Source organism: Bison bison, unplaced genomic scaffold (genome assembly GCF_000754665.1).
Source record: "Bison bison bison isolate TAMUID 2011002044 unplaced genomic scaffold, Bison_UMD1.0 scf7180017864270, whole genome shotgun sequence".
NCBI lineage: Eukaryota > Metazoa > Chordata > Mammalia > Artiodactyla > Bovidae > Bison > Bison bison.
The window spans coordinates 2,705,961-2,727,666 of record NW_011494842.1 but is presented as its reverse complement, the minus strand read 5'-3'; the positions used below and the strand labels follow the sequence as shown (position 1 = coordinate 2,727,666).

The following is a 21,706-nucleotide window of genomic DNA, read 5'->3' as shown; positions in this document are numbered from 1 at the left end:
CATGTTCTTATTCTCTCTTCTTTAAAACAATATGTCTTTATAAATATGTGAGTGTGTGCATTTTGTTTAAATAAATACACTTATTTATAAGTGATTGTGTAATAAGTACGTTTTAATGGAGAAAGAGTAAAGATAATCAGAGACATCTTATTGGCCTGTGGCTCAAGGTAGAAAATTATTTTCCTAGTTTGGGCTTTTCCTATAGGTATTGACAGGAAAATAACCAGTCTAGTTCTTTTTTTTTTTTAGGTTGGTTCTATTGTATTTCATCATGTCATCAGAGCCACAATGAACTGGGAAGAAAACACCAACCACACCCCACTGAACCATCAGCTTTGGTCTTGTTTCCAGATGCTTAGTCTGGAAGCTGTTTTTGCAGTGCTTCGTCTCATCCTCCTGTACTCAAGCCGCTGGATTTGAGGCTGAATTGCTTCTCCCCATCCTCTACCCACCGATTGGAGGCTAGCTGCCTCTGTAAAGTTGAAACTAAGATGCAAAGGTTAAAGTGTCTGTTTTTCAAAGTCTGAAGTTTCTTTGTACTTTTAAAGGCTGGTATGATCCTGGTTCTCCTGTCTTTGAAGTCCCCATCTTTCAAACAACCTTTAACAAGTATGACAACAGACTTGGAAGTAATCTTGCAAAACTTGGCTCTTTTTTTTTTAATTGTTAACTTGAATAGAGTGTCACCTTTTTGCCTACATAAGAGTAAATACTGTCAATGTTACTTTTCCTACTTTTTCCTTTGGTTAAAGAGAAAGCAAACGATAAAATACAGATGTATAGATAAATACGTAGTGATATATATGCTTTATCAACAAAGGCATCTTCACTTGTAACTTTGAAAAGCACCAGGCCCCTCCCCCAAAAATGCAAAAGAAAGAACACAGAAAAGCAGGTAATCTGAGAGCCAGATTGCATGATCGACCACACAACTGACTGAATTGTTATGAGACAGTGACTTGTGTTTGGGAATGAGGATTTCTTCTGCCTTGAGTGAAGTTACACTATAAGCTACCTATTTATTGTAAATGTCTTGAGAGATGACATTTGCAGGCTATATAGTTGCCCCTAGATGCTGGTTTAGATTCAACACTGGTGATACAGGAATTATTAAATGACAGTTCTTTACTTGAGAAAAAAAATGTTTTTGCATTTTCTTTTCTGTGTGTGTTTTGTTCTTCAATACAGACAAACTTATTTTTGCCTTAGTTTTAAAAAAACAATGAGTATTTGTCATTTTTGCCCTTCTAGTATCAAAAATGATTAGGACCACTTTACAAAGCAGAAAAATTAGAAACATACCAACAGAAAAGTCAATGCATAACTAGCCAAAAAGACCTGAGTAGTTTGGATCCTGTTAAAACAGACCAAATTATTCTGATTTCTTGTAATAGTTTGAGTATTCAAAGTAATACTAAGCATTTTCTCTAACAGTTATTTGAAAATAAAGTGACTGACCATATGCGCAGATATTATATATATATATATATATGCATACATATTTTGAGAAAATATAAAAATACTCATGCTAAATATCTCCCTTCTTAAATGAAAGAGAATAAATAAGGTCAATTCCCACCCTAATCATTTATTTTTTTGCTATTTAAAAATTTTCCGTATTGTTGGAACAGATTAAGAAAATATTTAACTCATGGATGGTTTCTTTGCTCATTTAATAGTTAGTTACTTATCAACAACACAAAAACTAGTTTTGGTGATTAAAATCATGTAATCCACAAACATTTTAGATCTGATATGCTTAGAGTCTCATTTAGGACATACTTATATTTTGTATCCCTCTTAAAAAAATAAAAAGCCAAATCAAGAACCACAGTAGAAACTAGCATCACAAGTTTAATATATTTTAAAACATAGAAATATATTTAAACAGCACATTTAAAGAATAATATAATAGACTTTCATTTCTTATTCTTATAATGGTATACCATTAATTCAAAAATATATTACTTAATGTACCCCCAATAGAGTTATTATCAAGTTTACTTTAAGATAATCTGTATTTTAAAACAACATTGCAATATTCCTGAATCATGAACAAACCCATAACATTTTTAAGCTATTTTTGATACAAGTTTTACTTAAAAAGTCCAAAAGGGTGATTAATAAATGATGCTTTATGAGTATTTTAGATGAACTGTAAATAATCCTAGCCGTGGAGCCCACATAAATAGCAACTTATGCACTAAATGTCATTCTTCCAAAAGTCAGTGGGTTAAAGACAAGCCTTAAAAGGCAGAGAGAGAAACAGAGAGAGAAAATAAATTAATTTCAGAGGGAAGAACACACAGGCACATACACGCAACAGAACCTTCCCACTTGGAATTATTTGTGCTTGGAGGAAGGTTTACAAAATCCCCCTCCAAAATAAGGTTTTCAATGAGCTCATTCTCCAAGATATGAAAAATGGATTTCAGCTGTTCTTTCGAAATGGCAATTCTGTCAAAGCCATTCTGGGATTTGGGGTAATTTCCTCCAGTTGAGTTTCAGTGCTTTTACCCTAAATAAAATCCCTTGCATCACATCAATCAGCAAACTCAGTTATAAAAGAGAGCTACAGAAAGCGGCTCTGTCGGTCGCTTTGCTCGGGTATATTTTATGCATGCAGTGACTCTCATCTGAGGGGAGGGAAGGGGAGCACGTGTAAATGTTTCTTTATTTTGGACTGTTTTTAAATCTAAAAAAAAAAAAAAAACACTGCAGTAGTAGTGTTCTAGATAATAGGCAGACATGATTTATTTGAGGTAAGAAGGTTGTACTACGCTTTTTTAGTGTTAACTTGGAAAATTATGGACACAGGCTCAAGTCTGTCTCCACAGAATTCCTGAAGCTTTGAGCTCTTTGCAAAATCTACAACCGGTGAGCCAAGAAGGAACGCTTTCCTACAGCTAAACCAATTCTGTTCAAGCAAACAGTTACAACAATTACGTGCAATCTTTCAGCTTCTGTGTTCTGCTCCCGTTTATTTACTCAAATCGAGCTCAACATTTCACTTTATCTAATGAAGCAGAAACTCTCAAAGAAAAATTGTGTTCCTCCAAGCATTTTTTTTGGGGGGCTGGTTATTTTTTTAAGTTTCATTCTAAATATCAATAAATATCCTATCAGTTTACATTGGCACAGCATAACCAAATGCATTCAGCTTCCTTCAACAATACTTAACAGTGAAAGGAGTTCTGTCTAATTTCAGAAAATCGTATAAAAATTACATTAAAAATATTGAATTGAATTGGACTCAGCATATCCTATTAAAAATTAGACTGGGCAATTTTTTGCATAATGAAGTGAGCTAAAATACATTTTACTGCAAAGGCATCCACAAAAGAGAATATATACCTTTAAATAAATAAAAGTGACTATATACATGCTCTTGTACATAGGTTACAGAGATGAAATGAGCCAGACTAATTTTATTAAATTCCCCTTTTATCTGAAAGGATATTTTTTATTGTAGTCATAAACCTCCATACAGATCTTTTTTCTTATTACCATTATTATGCACTATTAGTGGCAACCACACGAACGCACGACCATATTTCTATACTTTTTCAAAATGACATTGGAGCTGTCATCAAAGTACAACACAGAGATGGCATTTAGTTTGGTTGGCGCGCAGCAAGGCTTTGGTACGTGGTCAGGAAACATCAGGTGAACCTGGTTGGGTGGGAGGAAGAAAAGGTTTTACTTTTTAAGAAATAAAATAGATATTTTGTCTGCAGTTTTAAGGTGACATTCTTGTTTTATCACTGACGATCAGGCACTCTCTTAAGTTACCTCCCTCTCTTCTATTTTTGCTCCATGGTGAGGTGAGCTGGGAGCTGGTAGTGAAGGATGTGTATCCTTAAGTATTAACACCTAGACTCGACCCACTGGTTCTAATTACATGTTGGGGCTTTGAAAAACATTCTACCAAGGAAGGAAAACTCTCTCTATGGAATATTCAGTGGAAATTTTCCTGGAGGAAAGAACATGGTAACTAGGACTGGGCTGCTTTTAGTTAAAATGGCCACTTCTAGGTACTTCATGAGAAACACGGAAGTTACGAATGCAAAATCCACAAAGCCACAGCACTCGACTGTAGAAAGATCTGGATCTAAGAATTATTCGTAAAAGGATAACTAAACAATAAATCAATGCATTTTTAACAATAAAATTAAAAGCATGCAAATTCTGCATTTCCTTTGGTAAAGGAAGCATAAAAATCACAGCAAAATAAACTCCAGGTAAAAATCCAATACTTGCTTTAAAGCAATGATTTCAACTCTTCTCCCCATAATGTTTTACCAGATTGGCCAGAGTTTAACATCCTTTGACTTGCTTTCTCCCCTAGACAAGTGCCCAAAATCAAGCTAAGTTCAATCAGAAGAAAGAAGCCTAGATATGTTACAACTTGAATATACATCCCTACCTCTCCCCCTACAAAGCCTGAAAAGGTAGCTGAAACATGGACAGTGAAATGCTTAAGTAAAGGATTTGTTCTCATTTTCTGCAAACTGGCACGTTTACCTCTGATCTTCAACAATCAAAGAAGGAGCCAGAACTCAGTTCCCCCTTTCCACCCGCCTACCCTGGCCCTTCCCCCAGAGGAGTTTATGGGAAGTCCCACTGCAGTGTCCTCGGGGATCGACAAAGAGAAAACACAGCTCTTAGAATCTTGGCTGCAAACCCGCCTGGCTGAAATGATATAGGAGTCCTGCCTATGGACAGACATGGCAGGAAAAATGAGGTGATCCGACACGGACGTGAAATTTCCTAAGACCTCACAAAGCTGCAAGCTGGATGGTTCTCCAAATTTCAGAGGCAGCCTGAAGCCCTCCTTGGCTTTATCCTCCTCAACCCCCTCACCCGTGATGGATGGATAACCCCCTGCTTCAAGGATCACCTCACCCAGCCATTGTTCTGAAAAAAAATGAGATTGTTCTTCCATCATGTCTCAAACGTGTTCGCCACAAACCTGCTTTCCTTTAACAACAAATGTGCCTGTGTTCTTGTTTCATGTCCGTCACAAAATAAACAGAATGCACAATGCCAGGAAAAAAAAAAAAAAAAAACAGAAACACCGAACTTCCCATGTTCCTTTCAAGTTCTGTGATGACTTATGCTCCACATCCCAGGACAGCGATACAGACGAGGGGCCTGTTCCAAGTCCGTGTCAGCGATTTAAAAAATGTTTGTTTTTAGACGCTGCCTTCTAGACTACAGTCCTAAAAGCTGACAGTATGTAATTATATATTTATTTTTAAGAAAAGAAAAAAAAAAGAGAGAGATAGGGGTATTTGACAGAGGTTTTTCAATAATTAAGCTTTGCAGAGCCTGAGCGAACTTGGATGTGTTAGATGCATATCTAAGGAAACAGCGAAAGCTCTCTGAGTCATTGAAATGACAGTACAAAGAGCTTAATTTCTGGGAAATTAAGTGGCATTTCTCTATAAATAGTGGCTGTGTTCATCTGTGACCCTACAGATGGACAGTGAGGAGGGCTCTTCCTCTAAGGCATGAAATGGAAGCATCCTTCTCTCTGCAACGGGCTTTCAGCTGATAGAAGGCTGGACCCCCAGACATTCATCTTACTGGAGGACATCTGAATATAACAACTTTTCTTATGCTGCATACCTGCTCTCCCTGCCCCAACACTGATACCATATATCAGGACGCGCTTATAGGGCTTCCCTCATGGTTCAGTGGTTAAGAATCAACCTGCCAAAGCAAGGGACAGGGATTCAATCCCTGGTCTGGGAAGATTCCACATGCCAAGGGTACCTAAGCCTGCACACTGCAACTGCTAAAGTCCATGCACGTAGAACCTACGCTCTGCAACAAGAGAAGCCACCAGAATGAGAAGCCTGAGCACCGCAGCTAGAGAGCAGCCCTTACTTGATGCAACTAGAGAAAACCCAACTGCAGCAGTGCACACCCAGGGCAGGCAAAAAAAAAAAAAAACTAAATAAAATTTGTTAAAGAAGTGCTTATTTTTATGGATAGCATAAAAACATATCATAGACATAGCATGGACATATCAAAACTTAAAATACCCCTAGGAATTGACTCTATACTTGCATATGGGAGGCTCATTGGTCAAAAATCAACAAAAAGAAGAATATTTCTATGGCATTGGCAGCACAAAGCAAGCATGAAAGAAAATGCTGGTTGAAATTTAGACTCCATTTCTTCACTTTAGACAGTGAAATAAGAGCTGTAGCAACCTAAGGTTTTCTTTCAATTTATATAAATTTTGCAATCAAGGAAGAAATAATATTTTCTCCCCACACCTATAAGTTTGCTGAGTATGATATATTAAAGAAATTTAGGGTGTAAAAATCAGTGTTAGGGAAGGATAGACATGAGCAAATGTTTTCCATTCATTATTAAAAAGCAACTTGATAATTTTACATGATTGTATTCTGAAATAAATCTCTTCAAACTTGGGGGAGAAAAGAATATTTATAAGTGACTACCTTTCAAAATACATATTTGTTTTAGTTCTCTGCTTCCACTCTACTTCAAGGTTATTTCCAAAGTCTTTAACAAAATCTATGTTCTAGTTGCCACAGAGGTGCATCTCTGTGGTCTAGCTATCCGCTAGTGCCTCTGAGGTCAGTAAGATGCCAACAAAATGTCAAGTCAAGGATTTCATCCGTCAAGGTGTATACACCATTCTTATTCAGAAGGGAACTGGGATGTTATTTCCATCAACTTTAACTTTTCAATAAATTTCAAAAGAAGATAACCTTCTGAAGAGTCAACTCTTCACACATTCTAATAGCTGCTCTTTCTGTTGGTCATAAATAAGCTTCACCCACAAGGATAGATTTTTTTTTTTCTACAGCTCCTGCTCTCCTACTGTTATCTACCAAATAACTCTATTCCCATCAGTGTCTTGATTCTAAAATTATTTGTTCTCTTCCTTCTGTCCTGATTACTTATAGTTGAAATGCTCCTGTGAACCCAGTTTTGATGTGGGGTCACATCACACAGCCTATGCATCTTCTAGAACCTCTTCCTCGTCTGCCAGAGGCCGCTCCCCCATCACATTAAAAGGTACGGATGTTGGAGTCGGACTCTCAAGGGTTTTCCTGAGCTCATAAGATAAGTACAATCACTGAGAGACCATGAGATTAACATTTCATTATCTCCTTCATAAAAATTAGCCTATATTAGTAGAGATTAAATCACTTACATTCCTAAGTATGGGAGGGAAGAAATGAAGATTAATTTCCACCTTAATGATTATAAATGAAAAAGATATCAAAAAAAAAGGAAACAAATCTACTTGTATTCTACACTGAAGAGCTTCCATGATACCAAAGTATGTTATGGAACATTCTTAAACAAGGAGTTTAAAAGCCATCAGATGAAATTCAGCACAGCTATTATTCAAAGTTTTTGTAATGACTGCTAATGAATGGTTAGGTTAGAAACAGCCCCTGCGTGGTTAATCATATTGTCTACTGAAGAAATCAGTGCAAAATACCATTTTGTGTGATTGCTCCAATTTCCCTTGCTGAATCTTTCCTCATTTTGGAATTAGGATTTTTCTTTAGAGCAGCCTGAATTTCCTGACTATATCCACATTTCTTACTCTGGCACAATTTTTACGTTAGGAGTTTGAGAAGAGAAGAAAATGCATTTTTAACTCCAAATAGATGCTTTTCTTTAAAGTAACTTTATAAGAAGCTTGCATCATAAACCACTTTCTATTCTACCAAAAGAAAACTTACCAGAGTCTGAACTATGGCATGATTGGTGGCATTCATATGGGCATTGAGTGGAAAAGAACATTCTCCATCACAATAAAATGCAGCATATCCTTCTGGCGCTATAATCCAGTCCTAAAAATGCACGAAAGCAGAAGAAATAATATCACCAACATAAAAGCACAGAAAAACAATTCTTACAGAATACTTAAATATAATTAATATAATTCAATATAATATAATATTAAATTAAATACTCTGGATTGGTTTCTCTTTTTGGTCCAACAATTATTCTAATAAGACAGGCTCCCCCAAAGCCTTTAATTTATGATTAAGCTAAAGTTTACAACAAAAGTATAAATATTTTCACAAGGAATTGTCCTCTGTAATTTCTCCCAGAGGTCACTACATAAGATATTCCTAGCCTGTATTAGCCCATATATTCATGAATAAAGCTGCAATCGTGAAATAGCATTCTAAATATTGTTTAAACAGGAAATGATGAACTCTGCAAAGTTCAACTGAACCAGAAAGGAAAAGAAGAATAAACTTAATTGAGATAATTCTCATTACTTCTTAATAACTCAGTCCTGCTTTAGAAGCTTGACAACCTCTTAAGGCGCTAAGATTTGTTCCTTGTCCTGTTTTTCTTTCCAATCATGTGTCAACTTTATAGTCTCTTCAGAAGAAATGAGTTGGAGAAAAATCCTAAGCATTGTATACGAAAGATTTTAGGAAGCTAAAACATTGGCACTTCAGATGGTGGCCCTGATTTTTTTTTCCCAGAGATATAAAACTTGTCACTGATGTAAAATTATTGAACAATTAATGTTGAAGGTTTATCATAAAGTTGAAAATGCTCACATGTAACTATCACTTCTCAATATAATAGCTTCTATTCTGAGGATCCATTGTAATGGAATAATCTAACAATTTAATTTAAACTCTTTTGGCATATGAATATTACTGTGGTTAAATCTTCCTCCTCACTGTTTGTGAAGCTTATGTAAAACACAGCAATATGATTTCTAAGTAAAAGAAAAAATTTTTTCTCTACGTCTAACTTACCACAGACAGAGTCAAGGATTCTACTTCCTATACCAATAATTTGTGACTGTAGGAGGCAAATGGAAATTGCTTGAGTTAATCTGAAAAATGGGAACTAAAATGGAAATTTGGGTATATTTAAACAACAGGGCTTCTTTTTTTCACTTTCTAAGGTTGCATTTGTTCTTCAGCATAATTTTTTTTTTTACCATAAACTCTATTAATTATGTTTCAATAGTGAAAGGATAATGCAGAAATAAAAATGATGTGGATAATCCTTATATGGAACAGTCAATGTCAAAAATAATTGGTATGTTCATTGCAGCACTGTTTACAATAGCCAAGACATAGAAGCAATCTGAATATCCATTGACAGATGAATGGATAAAGAAGATGTGGTACATATATACAGTGGAACAGTACTCAGCCAGAAGAAGAAACAGAATTGGGTCATTTGCAGTGATGTGGATGGACCAGAGTTTGTTATACAGAGTGAAGTCAGAAAGAAAAACAAATATCTATATACAGAATCTAGAAAGATGGTCCAGATGCGCCTGTTCCTGAGGACAGCAATAGAGACACAGATGTAGGGAAAGGGTGTGTGAACCCAGCAGGGGAAGGAGAGGGTGGGACGAATGAGAGAGCAGCACAGCCATATGTTCACTACCATCTGTAGAACAGGGAGTGAGTGGAGCTCAGCTCGGTGCTCCGTGATGACCCAGAGGGTGAGACTGGGGGCAGGTGGGAAGGAGGGCAAGGGGAGGCGATACAGGTACACAGATAACTGATCCACATTATTTTAACAGCAGACAACACTGTAAAGCAATGATACTCCAATAAAAAATAAAATAAATTATAAAAAATAACTGGCTGCTGTATAGGAAAGATTACAAAGATTAAAAGAGATTTAGGATTGATACAAAGCAGAAAAGAAGCAACCAATTTGACCGACCATTCTTACCTGCCATCCCAGATCCCGGAAACTCACATAGAGTTCATGCTTTTTACAGGCTTGTTTTTGTTCACTGGTGTTATAATCTGAAGGTGAAAATCAGATTGTCAACAAATGGCAGTCTATCGGGTATATTAATATTTCTTTTGTGAGGTCACTTATAAAGTCAAAAGGAATCTGTATTTGAAGTTATAGAACATGAGTTTGAATCTCAAAGCGAAAGCCGCTTACTAACTATGTGAACTTCAAGCAAGTCACTTGTGCTGAGTTTCTGCTTCTGTAAAATGCAGACCTTGAGGGGTCCGGACGAGGATCAGGTTGGGTCCTTTGTGTTATGACAACAGTAGCCTGACACCTGCCATTCAGTGAGTGCTCATTCATTAACTAACTCAAACGCAGTTGTGCTTACTATACTTAAGCATATAAAATATTCAAACACTATGTTTTGTATTCTTTCACAAGGCAGGCACTGGGAAAGTACCAACTGGGATGTTCCAGAGTACATGTTATCTTAATATGTATCTTAAACTCAGGATCCCCAAAGTGGAGCTGCTGATTGCCCCCCACCCCCAGACCAATTTCACCTGCAGATGACTGCGAGCAACTTCCCAGGCAAAACAAACACTGTAGTCAAAACATACTCTGGCCTCTCACCTCCACAACCAATCTGTCAGGAAATCCTTACTCATTTTACCTTCATTTGAAACTCAGCCACCCTCACCAGCTCCATGACTGGCTCTGGTCCACGCTGCTATCCTCTCTTTCCTGAATCACTGCCACATGCTCGCTGCTATTCCTCCTGCTCTGCACTGTCCCCATCCCATCAACGCAGCCAAGTGGACCAAGCGTCACGCTCCAGCATAAAGTCTCACAGTGGTTCCTGCATCATCAAGGCTCCCAAGGTTCTACGTGATCCAGCCCCATCACCCTCTGGCCCATTTGCTCTCCTTCACTCTACTCCAAACAGCCTCTGCGCTGTTTTGCACACAGGTCTGCTTTCTCTCACCTTAGTTCCTTTACTCTCAACAACCCCACCCTTCCCTGCAATGCTCTTCCCCTGAATATCTACTTAGCCAACGCTCAGAGCTTCCTCAGCTCTTAAGCATCATCTTGTAAACAGAGCCTTCACTGACTCCCCTGTTTCATATCCTAACCCCTGCTCTCATATTTCTCACCCCTCCTGCTCTGATTTTTTTTTTTCCATTTTGCTTACCATCCCTTAATATGTTACACCACTTACTCGTTCACCATGTACACCATTTCCTGTCTGTTTCTTCCCTCTAGAATAGAGTGTCAGCTCTCTAGGGGTAAATATCTTGCCTGGCTCCATTTGGTTCTCTGATACCCCAAATGTCAGAAACAGAGCCTGGCACACAGTAGATACTAAATAATTAGGAACTGAAGAATGGATGCTTCAGAATGTTCCAGGAATGGCTTGAAGCAAAGGAAATACATGCTTTCCGTAACTTATTTTGGAATATAATCTGAAAAATCCATAACCTTTGATAATTGTTGAAAAAAATTAAGAATTCCACTTGCATTTGGAATAAAGTAAAATACAAAAGAAAAACAGACCATTACAGAAAATGTCTAGTCATGCTTTATAACGGAACCCATTTTAATTATTTCCAATGCAAAAAAATGAAAGAGGAAAAAATTTAGGGTGATGGGAACTGCGAAATAATTTATTTTTAAAGAAGACAGCTAATGTTTTCTTCTAGGAATAAATATTACTTTCATCTGACAGTTGTCTCTGGCAAATCAACATAGAAGTTTGCTATAAAGAGCAGCCTGTTGTAAGGTGTCACTTTCCAGTTTAATTATCCTCAACCTCTAATGAAAATGAAGTCACATCAAAGATCTAAAAGACCTGTCTTAACAGATCCTGTCATCTGCCTTTCATAGTGACATCAGCTAATTATTTAATTAATGTGAGTCTAGCAAAGAAGGTAATGATTAAATCTGAATGCAGAAATCCTTTTACTTCTAGACCAGTGTTATTCCTATGTGTGACTACCTTCATTAAACCATGTAAAACAGAGAGCCAGTAGGAATTTGCTGTGACTCAGGGAGCTCAAACCGGAGCTCTGTGACAACCTAGAGGGGTGGGATGGGGTGGGGTGGGAACAAGGCTCAAGAGGGAGTGGACATGTGTATACCTACGGCTGATCCATGTTGATGGATGGCAGGAACCATCACAATATTGTAAAGCAGTTATCCTTCGATAAAAATAAATTTTAAAAAATTCCTATCATAAAAACACATCAGTCAAAGAAAGATTCATGTTGATGGATGGCAGAAACCAATACAATATTGTAAAGCAGTTATCCTTCAATAAAAAAAAATTTTTTTAAATTCCTATCATAAAAACACATCAGTCAAAGAAAACATAGAAAACTTGAGCAAGGAAACTCTGACACTTTGTTCATGCATGCATACAATCATTCATGCACTAACTACATTTAGTAAGCAACTACATGCCAACACTGAGCACAGGAGAATGAATACAATTTCTGTCCTTAAGATGCTCACTGTTTTATTAACAATAAACTAAAAGATCTGAAAAAAATAAATATATAGATAATGACAGAAAATGGAGGAAACTGAGCATTTAGCACTCCTCTTCTTTGGGTAAACTTTTAATTGAAATAGCAAAAAAAGTTAACTTTGCCCAAGCAATGAAGCAGCATAAAGTACAATAAGTATAATACCATGAAATGGATAAGTTTGAATATTATATCATTTTTAGGAAAAAGGAATAACTCAAGTCTGGTATTAGTTTGACTAGATAAACTTCTTGATATTTAAAATAAATAAATAAAAATTTTAAAGTGTCAGCTATGCATTAGAGCAAGGGACAGCAATTTATTTTTCCTCAAAAAGGACAGATAATATATATTTCAGGCTACGGGGTTTCCTTCACAATGATTCAGCGTTGCCCCAGTAGCATGAATGCAGGATTTAGGACGTATTGATAAAAGGATGGATGTGACTGTATTTCAAACAAACTTTGCTTATGGGTCCTAAAATTTGAATTTCACATGATTTCTGCATGAAACAAAATATTATTCTAAGTGTTTTTTACACATCTAAAAATGTAAAAACCATTGTTAGGTCATACAAAAACAGGCAATGGCTTATTTTGCCAAATCCTGCATCAGACAGTCATGGGAATATTTATTCATCCATCCTTGTCTTAATAAAAACCATTGAATGTGAATAAAGACCTTATATCCAATAACACATCTGAGTATATGTGAAAAACTATAACTATGTCTATGGCCATTTGAATTCTGTGTTTATAAAAAAAGAAAGTAAAAGTTAAAAGTCAAAATAGATCTGTTCCATCTATGCAGCTTTTCATGCAGGCTAAGTGATGTATATACTGCAACATCACATAAAGGTAACGAGCAATGAAATTTATAACAGAATCTGGTTCCAAGAGTCTGATTTCATAGAGCGTTCGGACCATATGCTTAGTTGGTCAGAAATAAAAATTAATGGATACTGAGTAAATGTTGTACCCAAACCAGCAAAGTCTGTAGTTAGCTTTACTAAATGGTTGGCAGAAAAACCTCTGAGAAGAAAGGCAAAGAAATTAGATTTATATTTTTTAAAAACATTGATTGGCAACCCTTCAAATATGAAAATGAGCTGGACATGACGCTGCTCTTGACAAACCCGCCTAGAATTCAAGAGTGTCACCAGAAACTGCTACACATTCTGAAGTCACAGCCAACACTAGAAAAGCATTCCTCAACCACAAGGCAGGTACCACAGACACAGTATTTCTGTTTTGCCTGTTAATGGCAATAATATTGGAAACCAGTGCCAAAACAATGACTATTGTTAAATACTTGTTGCCAATTTGTTTATGATCAATTTCTGGAAAAAAATGCAAATTTATGTTTTACAAGCTATTTGATTATTTTTTCTTCCAGTTTTATTGAGACGTAATTGACATACAGCACTGTACAACTTTAAGATGTACTGCATAATTGTTTGACTTACATCCATCATGAAATGATCACCACAGTAAGTTTAGTGAACATCCATGATCAAGGACTTACAGCTGAACAAGCTGGGTTTAGAAAAGGCAGAGGAACCAGAGACCAAACTGCCAAACATCCACTGGATCATAGAAAAACCAACAGAGGTGGGAGGGGGGTTCAGGATGGGGAACACGTGTACACCCATGGCGGATGCATGCTGATGTATGGCAAAACCAATACAATATTGTAAAGTAAAAAATAATAATAATAAAATTTTATTATTATTTTTTTATTTTATTTTTTTAATTAATTTTATTTTATTTTTAAACCTTACATAATTGTATTAGTTTTGCCAAATATCAAAATGAATCCACCACAGGTATACATGTGTTCCCCATCCTGAAACCTCCTCCCTCCTCCCTCCCCATACCATCCCTCTGGGTCGTCCCAGTGCACCAGCCCCAAGCATCCAGCATCGTGCATTGAACCTGGACTGGCATCTCATTTCATACATGACATTTCACATGTTTCAATGCCATTCTCCCAAATCTTCCCACCCTCTCCCTCTCCCACAGAGTCCATAAGACTGTTCTATACATCAGTGTCTCTTTTGCTGTCTCGTATACAGGGTTATTGTTACCATCTTTCTAAATTCCATATATATGCGTTAGTATACTGTATTGGTGTTTTTCCTTCTGGCTTACTTCACTCTGTATAATAGGCTCCAGTTTCATCCACCTCATTAGAACTGATTCAAATGTATTCTTTTTAATGGCTGAGTAATACTCCATTGTGTATATGTACCATGGCTTTCTTATCCATTCATCTGCTGATGGACATCTAGGTTGCTTCCATGTCCTGGCTATTATAAACAGTGCTGCGATGAATATTGGGGTACACGTGTCTCTTTCCCTTCTGGTTTCCTCAGTGTGTATGCCCAGCAGTGGGATTGCTGGATCATAAGGCAGTTCTATTTCCAGTTTTTTAAGGAATCTCCACACTGTTCTCCATAGTGGCTGTACTAGTTTGCATTCCCACCAACAGTGTAAGAGGGTTCCCTTTTCTCCACACCCTCTCCAGCATTTATTATTTGTAGACTTTTGGATCGCAGCCATTCTGACTGGTGTGAAATGGTACCTCATAGTGGTTTTGATTTGCATTTCTCTGATAATGAGTGATGTTGAGCATCTTTTCATGTGTTTGTTAGCCATCTGTATGTCTTCTTTGGAGAAATGTCTATTTAGATCTTTGGCCCATTTTTTGATTGGGTCATTTATTTTTCTGGAGTTGAGCTGTAGGAGTTGCTTGTATATTTTTGAGATTAGTTGTTTGTCGGTTGCTTCATTTGCTATTATTTTCTCCCATTCTGAAGGCTGCCTTTTCACCTTGCTAATAGTTTCCTTTGATGTGCAGAAGCTTTTAAGTTTAATTAGGTCCCATTTGTTTATTTTTGCTTTTATTTCCAATATTCTGGGAGGTGGGTCATAGAGGATCCTGCTGTGATGTGTGTCAGAGAGTGTTTTGCCTATGTTCTCCTCTAGGAGTTTTATAGTTTCTGGTCTTACGTTGAGATCTTTAATCCATTTTGAGTTTATTTTTGTATATGGTGTTAGAAAGTGTTCTAGTTTCATTCTTTTACAAGTGGTTGACCAGATTTCCCAGCACCACTTGTTAAAGAGATTGTCTTTAATCCATTGTATATTCTTGCCTCCTTTGTCAAAGATAAGGTGTCCATATGTGCGTGGATTTATCTCTGGGCTTTCTATTTTGTTCCATTGATCTATATTTCTGTCTTTGTGCCAGTACCATACTGTCTTGATAACTGTGGCTTTGTAGTAGAGCCTGAAGTCAGGTAGGTTGATTCCTCCAGTTCCATTTTTCTTTCTCAAGATCGCTTTGGCTATTCGAGGTTTTTTGTATTTCCATACAAATTGTGAAATTATTTGTTCTAGCTCTGTGAAGAATACTGTTGGTAGCTTGATAGGGATTGCATTGAATCTATAAATTGCTTTGGGTAGTATACTCATTTTCACTATATTGATTCTTCCAATCCATGAACATGGTATATTTCTCCATCTATTAGTGTCCTCTTTGATTTCTTTCACCAGTGTTTTATAGTTTTCTATATATAGGTCTTTAGTTTCTTTAGGTAGATATATTCCTAAGTATTTTATTCTTTCCGTTGCAGTGGTGAATGGAATTGTTTCCTTAATTTCTCTTTCTGTTTTCTCATTATTAGTGTACAGGAATGCAAGGGATTTCTGTGTGTCGATTTTATATTGGAAGTTTTGGCCACAGCAATCAGAGCAGAAAAAGAAATAAAAGGAATCCAAATTGGAAAAGAAGAAGTAAAACTCTCACTATTTGCAGATGACATGATCCTCTACATAGAAAACCCTAAAGACTCCACCAGAAAATTACTAGAACTAATCAATGATTATAGTAAAGTTGCTGGATATAAAATTTTAAAAGAAAGAAAGAAATCTGCTTCATTGACTACGCTAAAGCCTTTGACTATGTGAATCACAACAAACTTTGGAAAATTCTTAAAAGGATCAGAATACTAGACTACCTGACCTGCCTCCTGAGAAACCTGTATGCAGGTCCAGAAGCAATAGTTAGAACAGACATGAAACAACAGACTGGTTCAAAATTGGGAAAGGAGTCAATATGTGTCAAGACTATATATTGTCACCCTGCTTATTTAACTTATATGCAGAGTACATCATGGGAAATGCTGGACTGGATGAATCATAAGCTGGAATCAAGATTGCCAAGAGAAACATCAAGAATCTCAGACATGCAGATGATATAACTCTAATGACAGAAAGTGAAGAGGATGAAACAGCCTATTGATGAGGGACAAAAAGGAGAGTGAAAAAGATGGCTTAAAATTCAACATTCAAAAAACCAAGATCATGGTATCTGGTCCCATCAGTTCAGTTCAGTTGCTCAGTCATATCCGACTCTTTGCGACCCCATGAATGGCAGCACGCCAGGCCTCCTTGTCCATCACCAACTCCCGGAGTTCACTCAGATTCACGTCCATTGAGTTGGTGATGCCATCCAGCCATCTCATCCTCTGTCGTCCCCTTCTCCTCCTGCCCCCAATCCCTCCCAGCATCAGAGTCTTCTCCAATGAGTCAACTCTTTGCATGAGGTGGCCAAAGTACTGGAGTTTCAGCTTTAGCATCATTCCTTCCAAAGAAATCCCAGGGCTGATCCCATCACTTCATGGCAAATAAATGGGGAAAAAGTGGAAACAGTGACAGATTTTATTTTCTTAGGCTCCAAAATCACTGCAGACAGTGACTGCAGCCACGAAATTAAAAGACGCTTGCTCCTTGGAAGAAAAGCTATGACAAATCTAGACAGCATATTAATAACCAGAGACATTACTTTGCAAACAAAAGTTCATATAGTCAAAGCTGTGGTTTTTTTCAGTAGTCATGTATGGATGTGAGAATTGGACCATAAAGGCTGAGCACCAAAAAATTGATGCTTTCAAACTGTGCTGGAGAAGACTCTTGAGAGTTCCTTGGAGAGCAAGGAGATGAAACCAGTCCATCCTAAAGGAAATCAACCCTAAATATTCACTGGAAGGACGATGCTGGAGATCAAGTCTAATACTTTGGCCACCTGATGCGAAGAGCTAACTCATTGGAAAAGACCCTGATGCTGGGAAAGACTGAAGGTGGGAGGAGAAGGGGACGACAGAGGATGAGATTGTTGGATGGCATCACTGACTCAATGGACATGAGTTTGAGCAAATTCCAGGAGACAGTGAGGGACAGGGAAGATTGGCGTGGTGCAGTCCATGGCATCACAAAGCGTCGGACACGACTTAGCTACTGAACAGTGATCTCGGATATACACAAAATTAAAGAAATAAAAGATGTTCTTGTTTTCTGATAAGAACTCTTAGGATTTACTCTTCTAACAACATTCATATTAACATACAACAGTGTTAATTATATTTATCATGTTGTATCCTTAGTATTTCTATTATAAGTGGGAGTTTATACTATTTGACTGCCTTCTTCCCGTTCCCCCTTCTCATTTCAATAATACAAATTTAACCTTTGTCTTAGTTTGATTTGTTAAAATTCATTTTATGTTAGAAAAAAGTGAAATGCATGGTAAATAAAACTTCTGAGGTCTACACAGGGCCTCAATGGTTTGTCCACTAGTCCCTGAAGAAACCACCAGATAAATGGACACATGCTAGGTAAGCTGTGAAGAGCACAAAAGAATATCCAAAAAAACTCCACAAACAGGTACAGGATTCTTTGTTTTTTTAAAGTCTGGTGTTAGTGTCTTTGAGGAATAAAATATAGTTAAATCTGTAAAAGAGAAGAAAAAAAAAGTCCAAAATAGAATTCAACATTTAAACAATCAACAGCTTAAACTAGCCAAATAGAACGAGATGCTGTGTCTCAAAACAGAGGAAGAGACATCAACATCTCTTGCTTAATACCCTGGGGGAGGTCACAGACATCAGTCTCCACGCTGCAGGAGTTCATTAATTAATAGAAAATGAAAATGTCAAATGAATGAAGGCATGACGTGCCTATAAAGTGGCAGGTGCAGTGTTACTGGAGTATTCAATAATGTAAATTTTGACATGGCCTTTGGGGTAGAGAAAATCATGATAAATCCCAAATAAATAACACCACTCCCAAAGATGAGGCATTTCAAACGCTACTGCTACCCTGGTTTAATCCCCAAGTCCCACATCCAATGAACCCCTCACCGAACTGACATATAACCCAGTAGGAGTCACAGTTATTTATTTGTGTAGGGATTTGTGTACAAATGTGTGACACAGAACAGACACCACAACACAATAACTGTCTGGTGTGTTCGCTTGACTCTGCTCAGACTGTGTCTTTGTGGATGATGCAGAGGACGTGCTCACCTTAGAGCTTGTTGACATAAAAACCCATCCACAAACCTGTCTCCAAATGCCTGCAAGATGTCTCTGCATGAAAGTTTCTCAAATGCCTCCAACTCACTATTTTGGCTTCTGACCTCATACTCTTTCCATTCCTTCTACTTGGTTAATAGGATCTAGTGGCTCAAGCCAGAAAATTTAATAAATACATTTCTTGATTTTCTTTCATTCTCACTCCTACCCAACATTGAATCTGTCCACACTCCCTTTAAGCGACCACCCTCTAGCCTAGTTAACCTATCAGAGTCCTCTGCACTCTTGGGTACCTCGTACTCCCCCAACATCCTTTCTGGGAACTTGGGCCTAGGATAACCCTTCATCCCTGACTCCTCTTTGCTCTCTGACCTTGAGTCTTTTGCCTTGTTGATGGAATTGCTCTTTTTCTTTTGCCTTTACTTAAAGTACTAATGTTCCCAGTGGAGGATCCATCCTTAATGTTTCTCTCTTACTCCGGTTTCTAGTAAGCACTCAGCTTACTGACTTGTGCTCAGCTTCGAGTCTTGTGCTTCATCTAACCATTGGGGCTCAAGGCTGCGCCCTACATATTCCACTCACACACCCATCTCTGGAGTCCTGCTAACTCCATTCCATGTATTTTGGATCCCACTTCCCTTGTCTCCAATCTATAATCTTCATTGCTTGGAGGGTTAGACTAGATTCCTAATCATATTTTGGCATCCAGTTTCTCCCTTTGGCATACCATCCTTCTTTCTGATGCCAAATTGAACTTTTTAAAAATGCATATCTGATGGTGACACTCCTTTTTCCAAATGCCTGCATGGAAATACCACAGTTACTGACCATTATGACTTGGTCCCTGCATAACTTTCTAGCTGATATCACACTGCTCTCATACAAGAATACTAGCACTCCATGGCCATCAGACACTGCTATGTGGTTCTGTAACTGCATATAAGTTCTGAAATGACTTCACCTCCATTTATGAGAAGTATCTATTTTTTCTCATTGGAATCATGCTCTATCCTTACTGATCCCACACTTCCTTGTACCTACTCTAGTAGAATTGATCTCCTGATAATTACTAGCATGCATGTCTTTGCCACTGTCTAAGGGAATGCCTTTTCAGAAGCAAGATTCTGATGCTACCCATCTTGCATGATCATGTAGTTAATGCTGTGTCACACTGTGACACATTCATTTAACAATGAATAAATATTTTGCAATAAACCACACCCAGACATATCATCTCTAGAATTCTCTCTAGATAGAAACTTGACAATAAGTGATCAGCGGAATGGGTACAGATGCAAAAGTCTGAACTCTTTAGGCACCAGTTCGGAAAAATCAAACCATAATTTGGTAATAATGATTATGTTTAACCCTGAATAAGTATACACAGTGTTCTCCATTCTTTATACCCATTAACTCGTTTAATCCTTGCAACTCATGTAATTTTATTCTGTGAGGCAGGTATCATTAATGTTCTCACTTTCCAGATGAAGAAATAGATGTAACATGCCCTGTCCAAGATTACACAGCTACTAAGAGGTGGACCCAGGGTTAAATGACAGAAGGAAAGATAAAGGTACAGATGAATGGGGCTTCCCAGGTGGCTCAGTGATAAAGAATCCACCCGTCAAGCAGGAGACACAGGTTCTATCCCTGGGTCAGGAAGATGCCCCGGAGAAGGAAATGGCAACCCACTTCAATATTCTTGCCTGGGAAATCCCATGGACAGAGGAGCCTGGAGGACTACAATTTCATAGTGTTGCAAAGTCAGACACAACTGAGTGTGCGCGTGAACACACACACACACACACACACACACACACACAGATGAATAGATAGATAAAAAGATGGATCGAACTAGATCTAGGTAACAAGCTAACTATTATTTGAGAAGGGATCTTCAAAATTTTGCATATTCAGAGCTTTTAGTGTTAATTACTATAAAACCATGTGGATTAAAACCATTCTCACTAGTGCAGCCTTGCAGGATTTTTACTGCAGCATTGATTTTGAAAGCCCCAATTTAAAAACAGCCAAAATGTCTTTTTAAGAGTGACATGACTAAATAAATTCTGACAAAAGGAGTGGCGGATTCATTTTGATATTTGGCAAAACTAATACAATTATGTAAAGTTTAAAAATAAAATAAAATTTAAAAAAAGGAGTGTTGAATATATTGTAGCAGTATAAAAAAATGAAGTCACTAATTTGAAAGATGGTTGAAATATGTTGTTTAAAAAATCCATAAGACCAACTATATGATACCAAGAGTGAACATTAGGTAAACCATAGACTGTAGTTGATTGTGATGTGTCCGTGTAGGTTCATCTTTGGTAAGAAATGCACCACCATGGTGAGTGGTGTTGATAGCAGAGGAGACGATGCATTTGTGGGGTAGGGAGTACATGGGAAATCTATGTACCTTCCTTTCAATATTGTGAACTTAACTGCTCTTAAAAAAGTTCATAAAAATAGGAACCCTCCTAGACTGTTGGGGAGAATGTAAATTGGTGCCCACTATGGAGAACAGTCTGGAAGTTTCTTTAAAAAGTGAAAATAGAACTATCATACGATCCAGCAATCCCACTTCTGAGTGAGAAAACTATAATTTGAAAAGGCACATGCACCCCAGTGTTCATAGCAGCACTATTTACAAAATTGAGACACGGAGACAATTTAAATGTCCAACAAGAGGTGAATGGATAAAAAAAGAAGTAATAAACATGTATTGATACAATGGAATATTACTCAGCCATAAAACAGATGAAATAATGCCATTCACAGCAACATGAATGGACCTGCAGACTATCATACAAGTGAAATAAGTAAAACAGAGAAAGACAAATATTATGTGATACACTTATATGTGGAATCCTAAAAAAAAAAAAAGATACAAATTAACTTATGTACAAAACAAAGACAGACTTAGATATAGAAAACAAGCTAATAGTTACCAAAGGGGGCTGGAAGAGGAGAGAGAAATTAGGAGTTTGGCATCAGCAGATATACACTACTGTATATAAGACAGATAAATAACAAGGACCTACTGTACCACACAGGGAGCGATAGCCGGTATCTT

At 37.3% G+C, this 21,706-nt stretch overlaps 1 protein-coding gene across 1 annotated transcript in view; it reads right to left on the bottom strand.

Moving 5' to 3' along the window:
- Positions 1-1,836: 1,836 nt before the first annotated feature.
- BMP5 (bone morphogenetic protein 5) overlaps positions 1,837-21,706 on the bottom strand; it is a 144,673-nt gene continuing 124,803 nt past the window's right edge. Inside the window, exons 5-7 of the mRNA XM_010848537.1 lie at positions 9,721-9,797; positions 7,737-7,847; positions 1,837-3,672 (exon numbers count right to left, since the gene is read on the bottom strand). Of these exons, the coding sequence (XP_010846839.1) occupies positions 3,523-3,672; positions 7,737-7,847; positions 9,721-9,797 (338 nt within the window). The 3' untranslated portion in view covers positions 1,837-3,522. The remainder of the gene's footprint in view (positions 3,673-7,736; positions 7,848-9,720; positions 9,798-21,706) is intronic.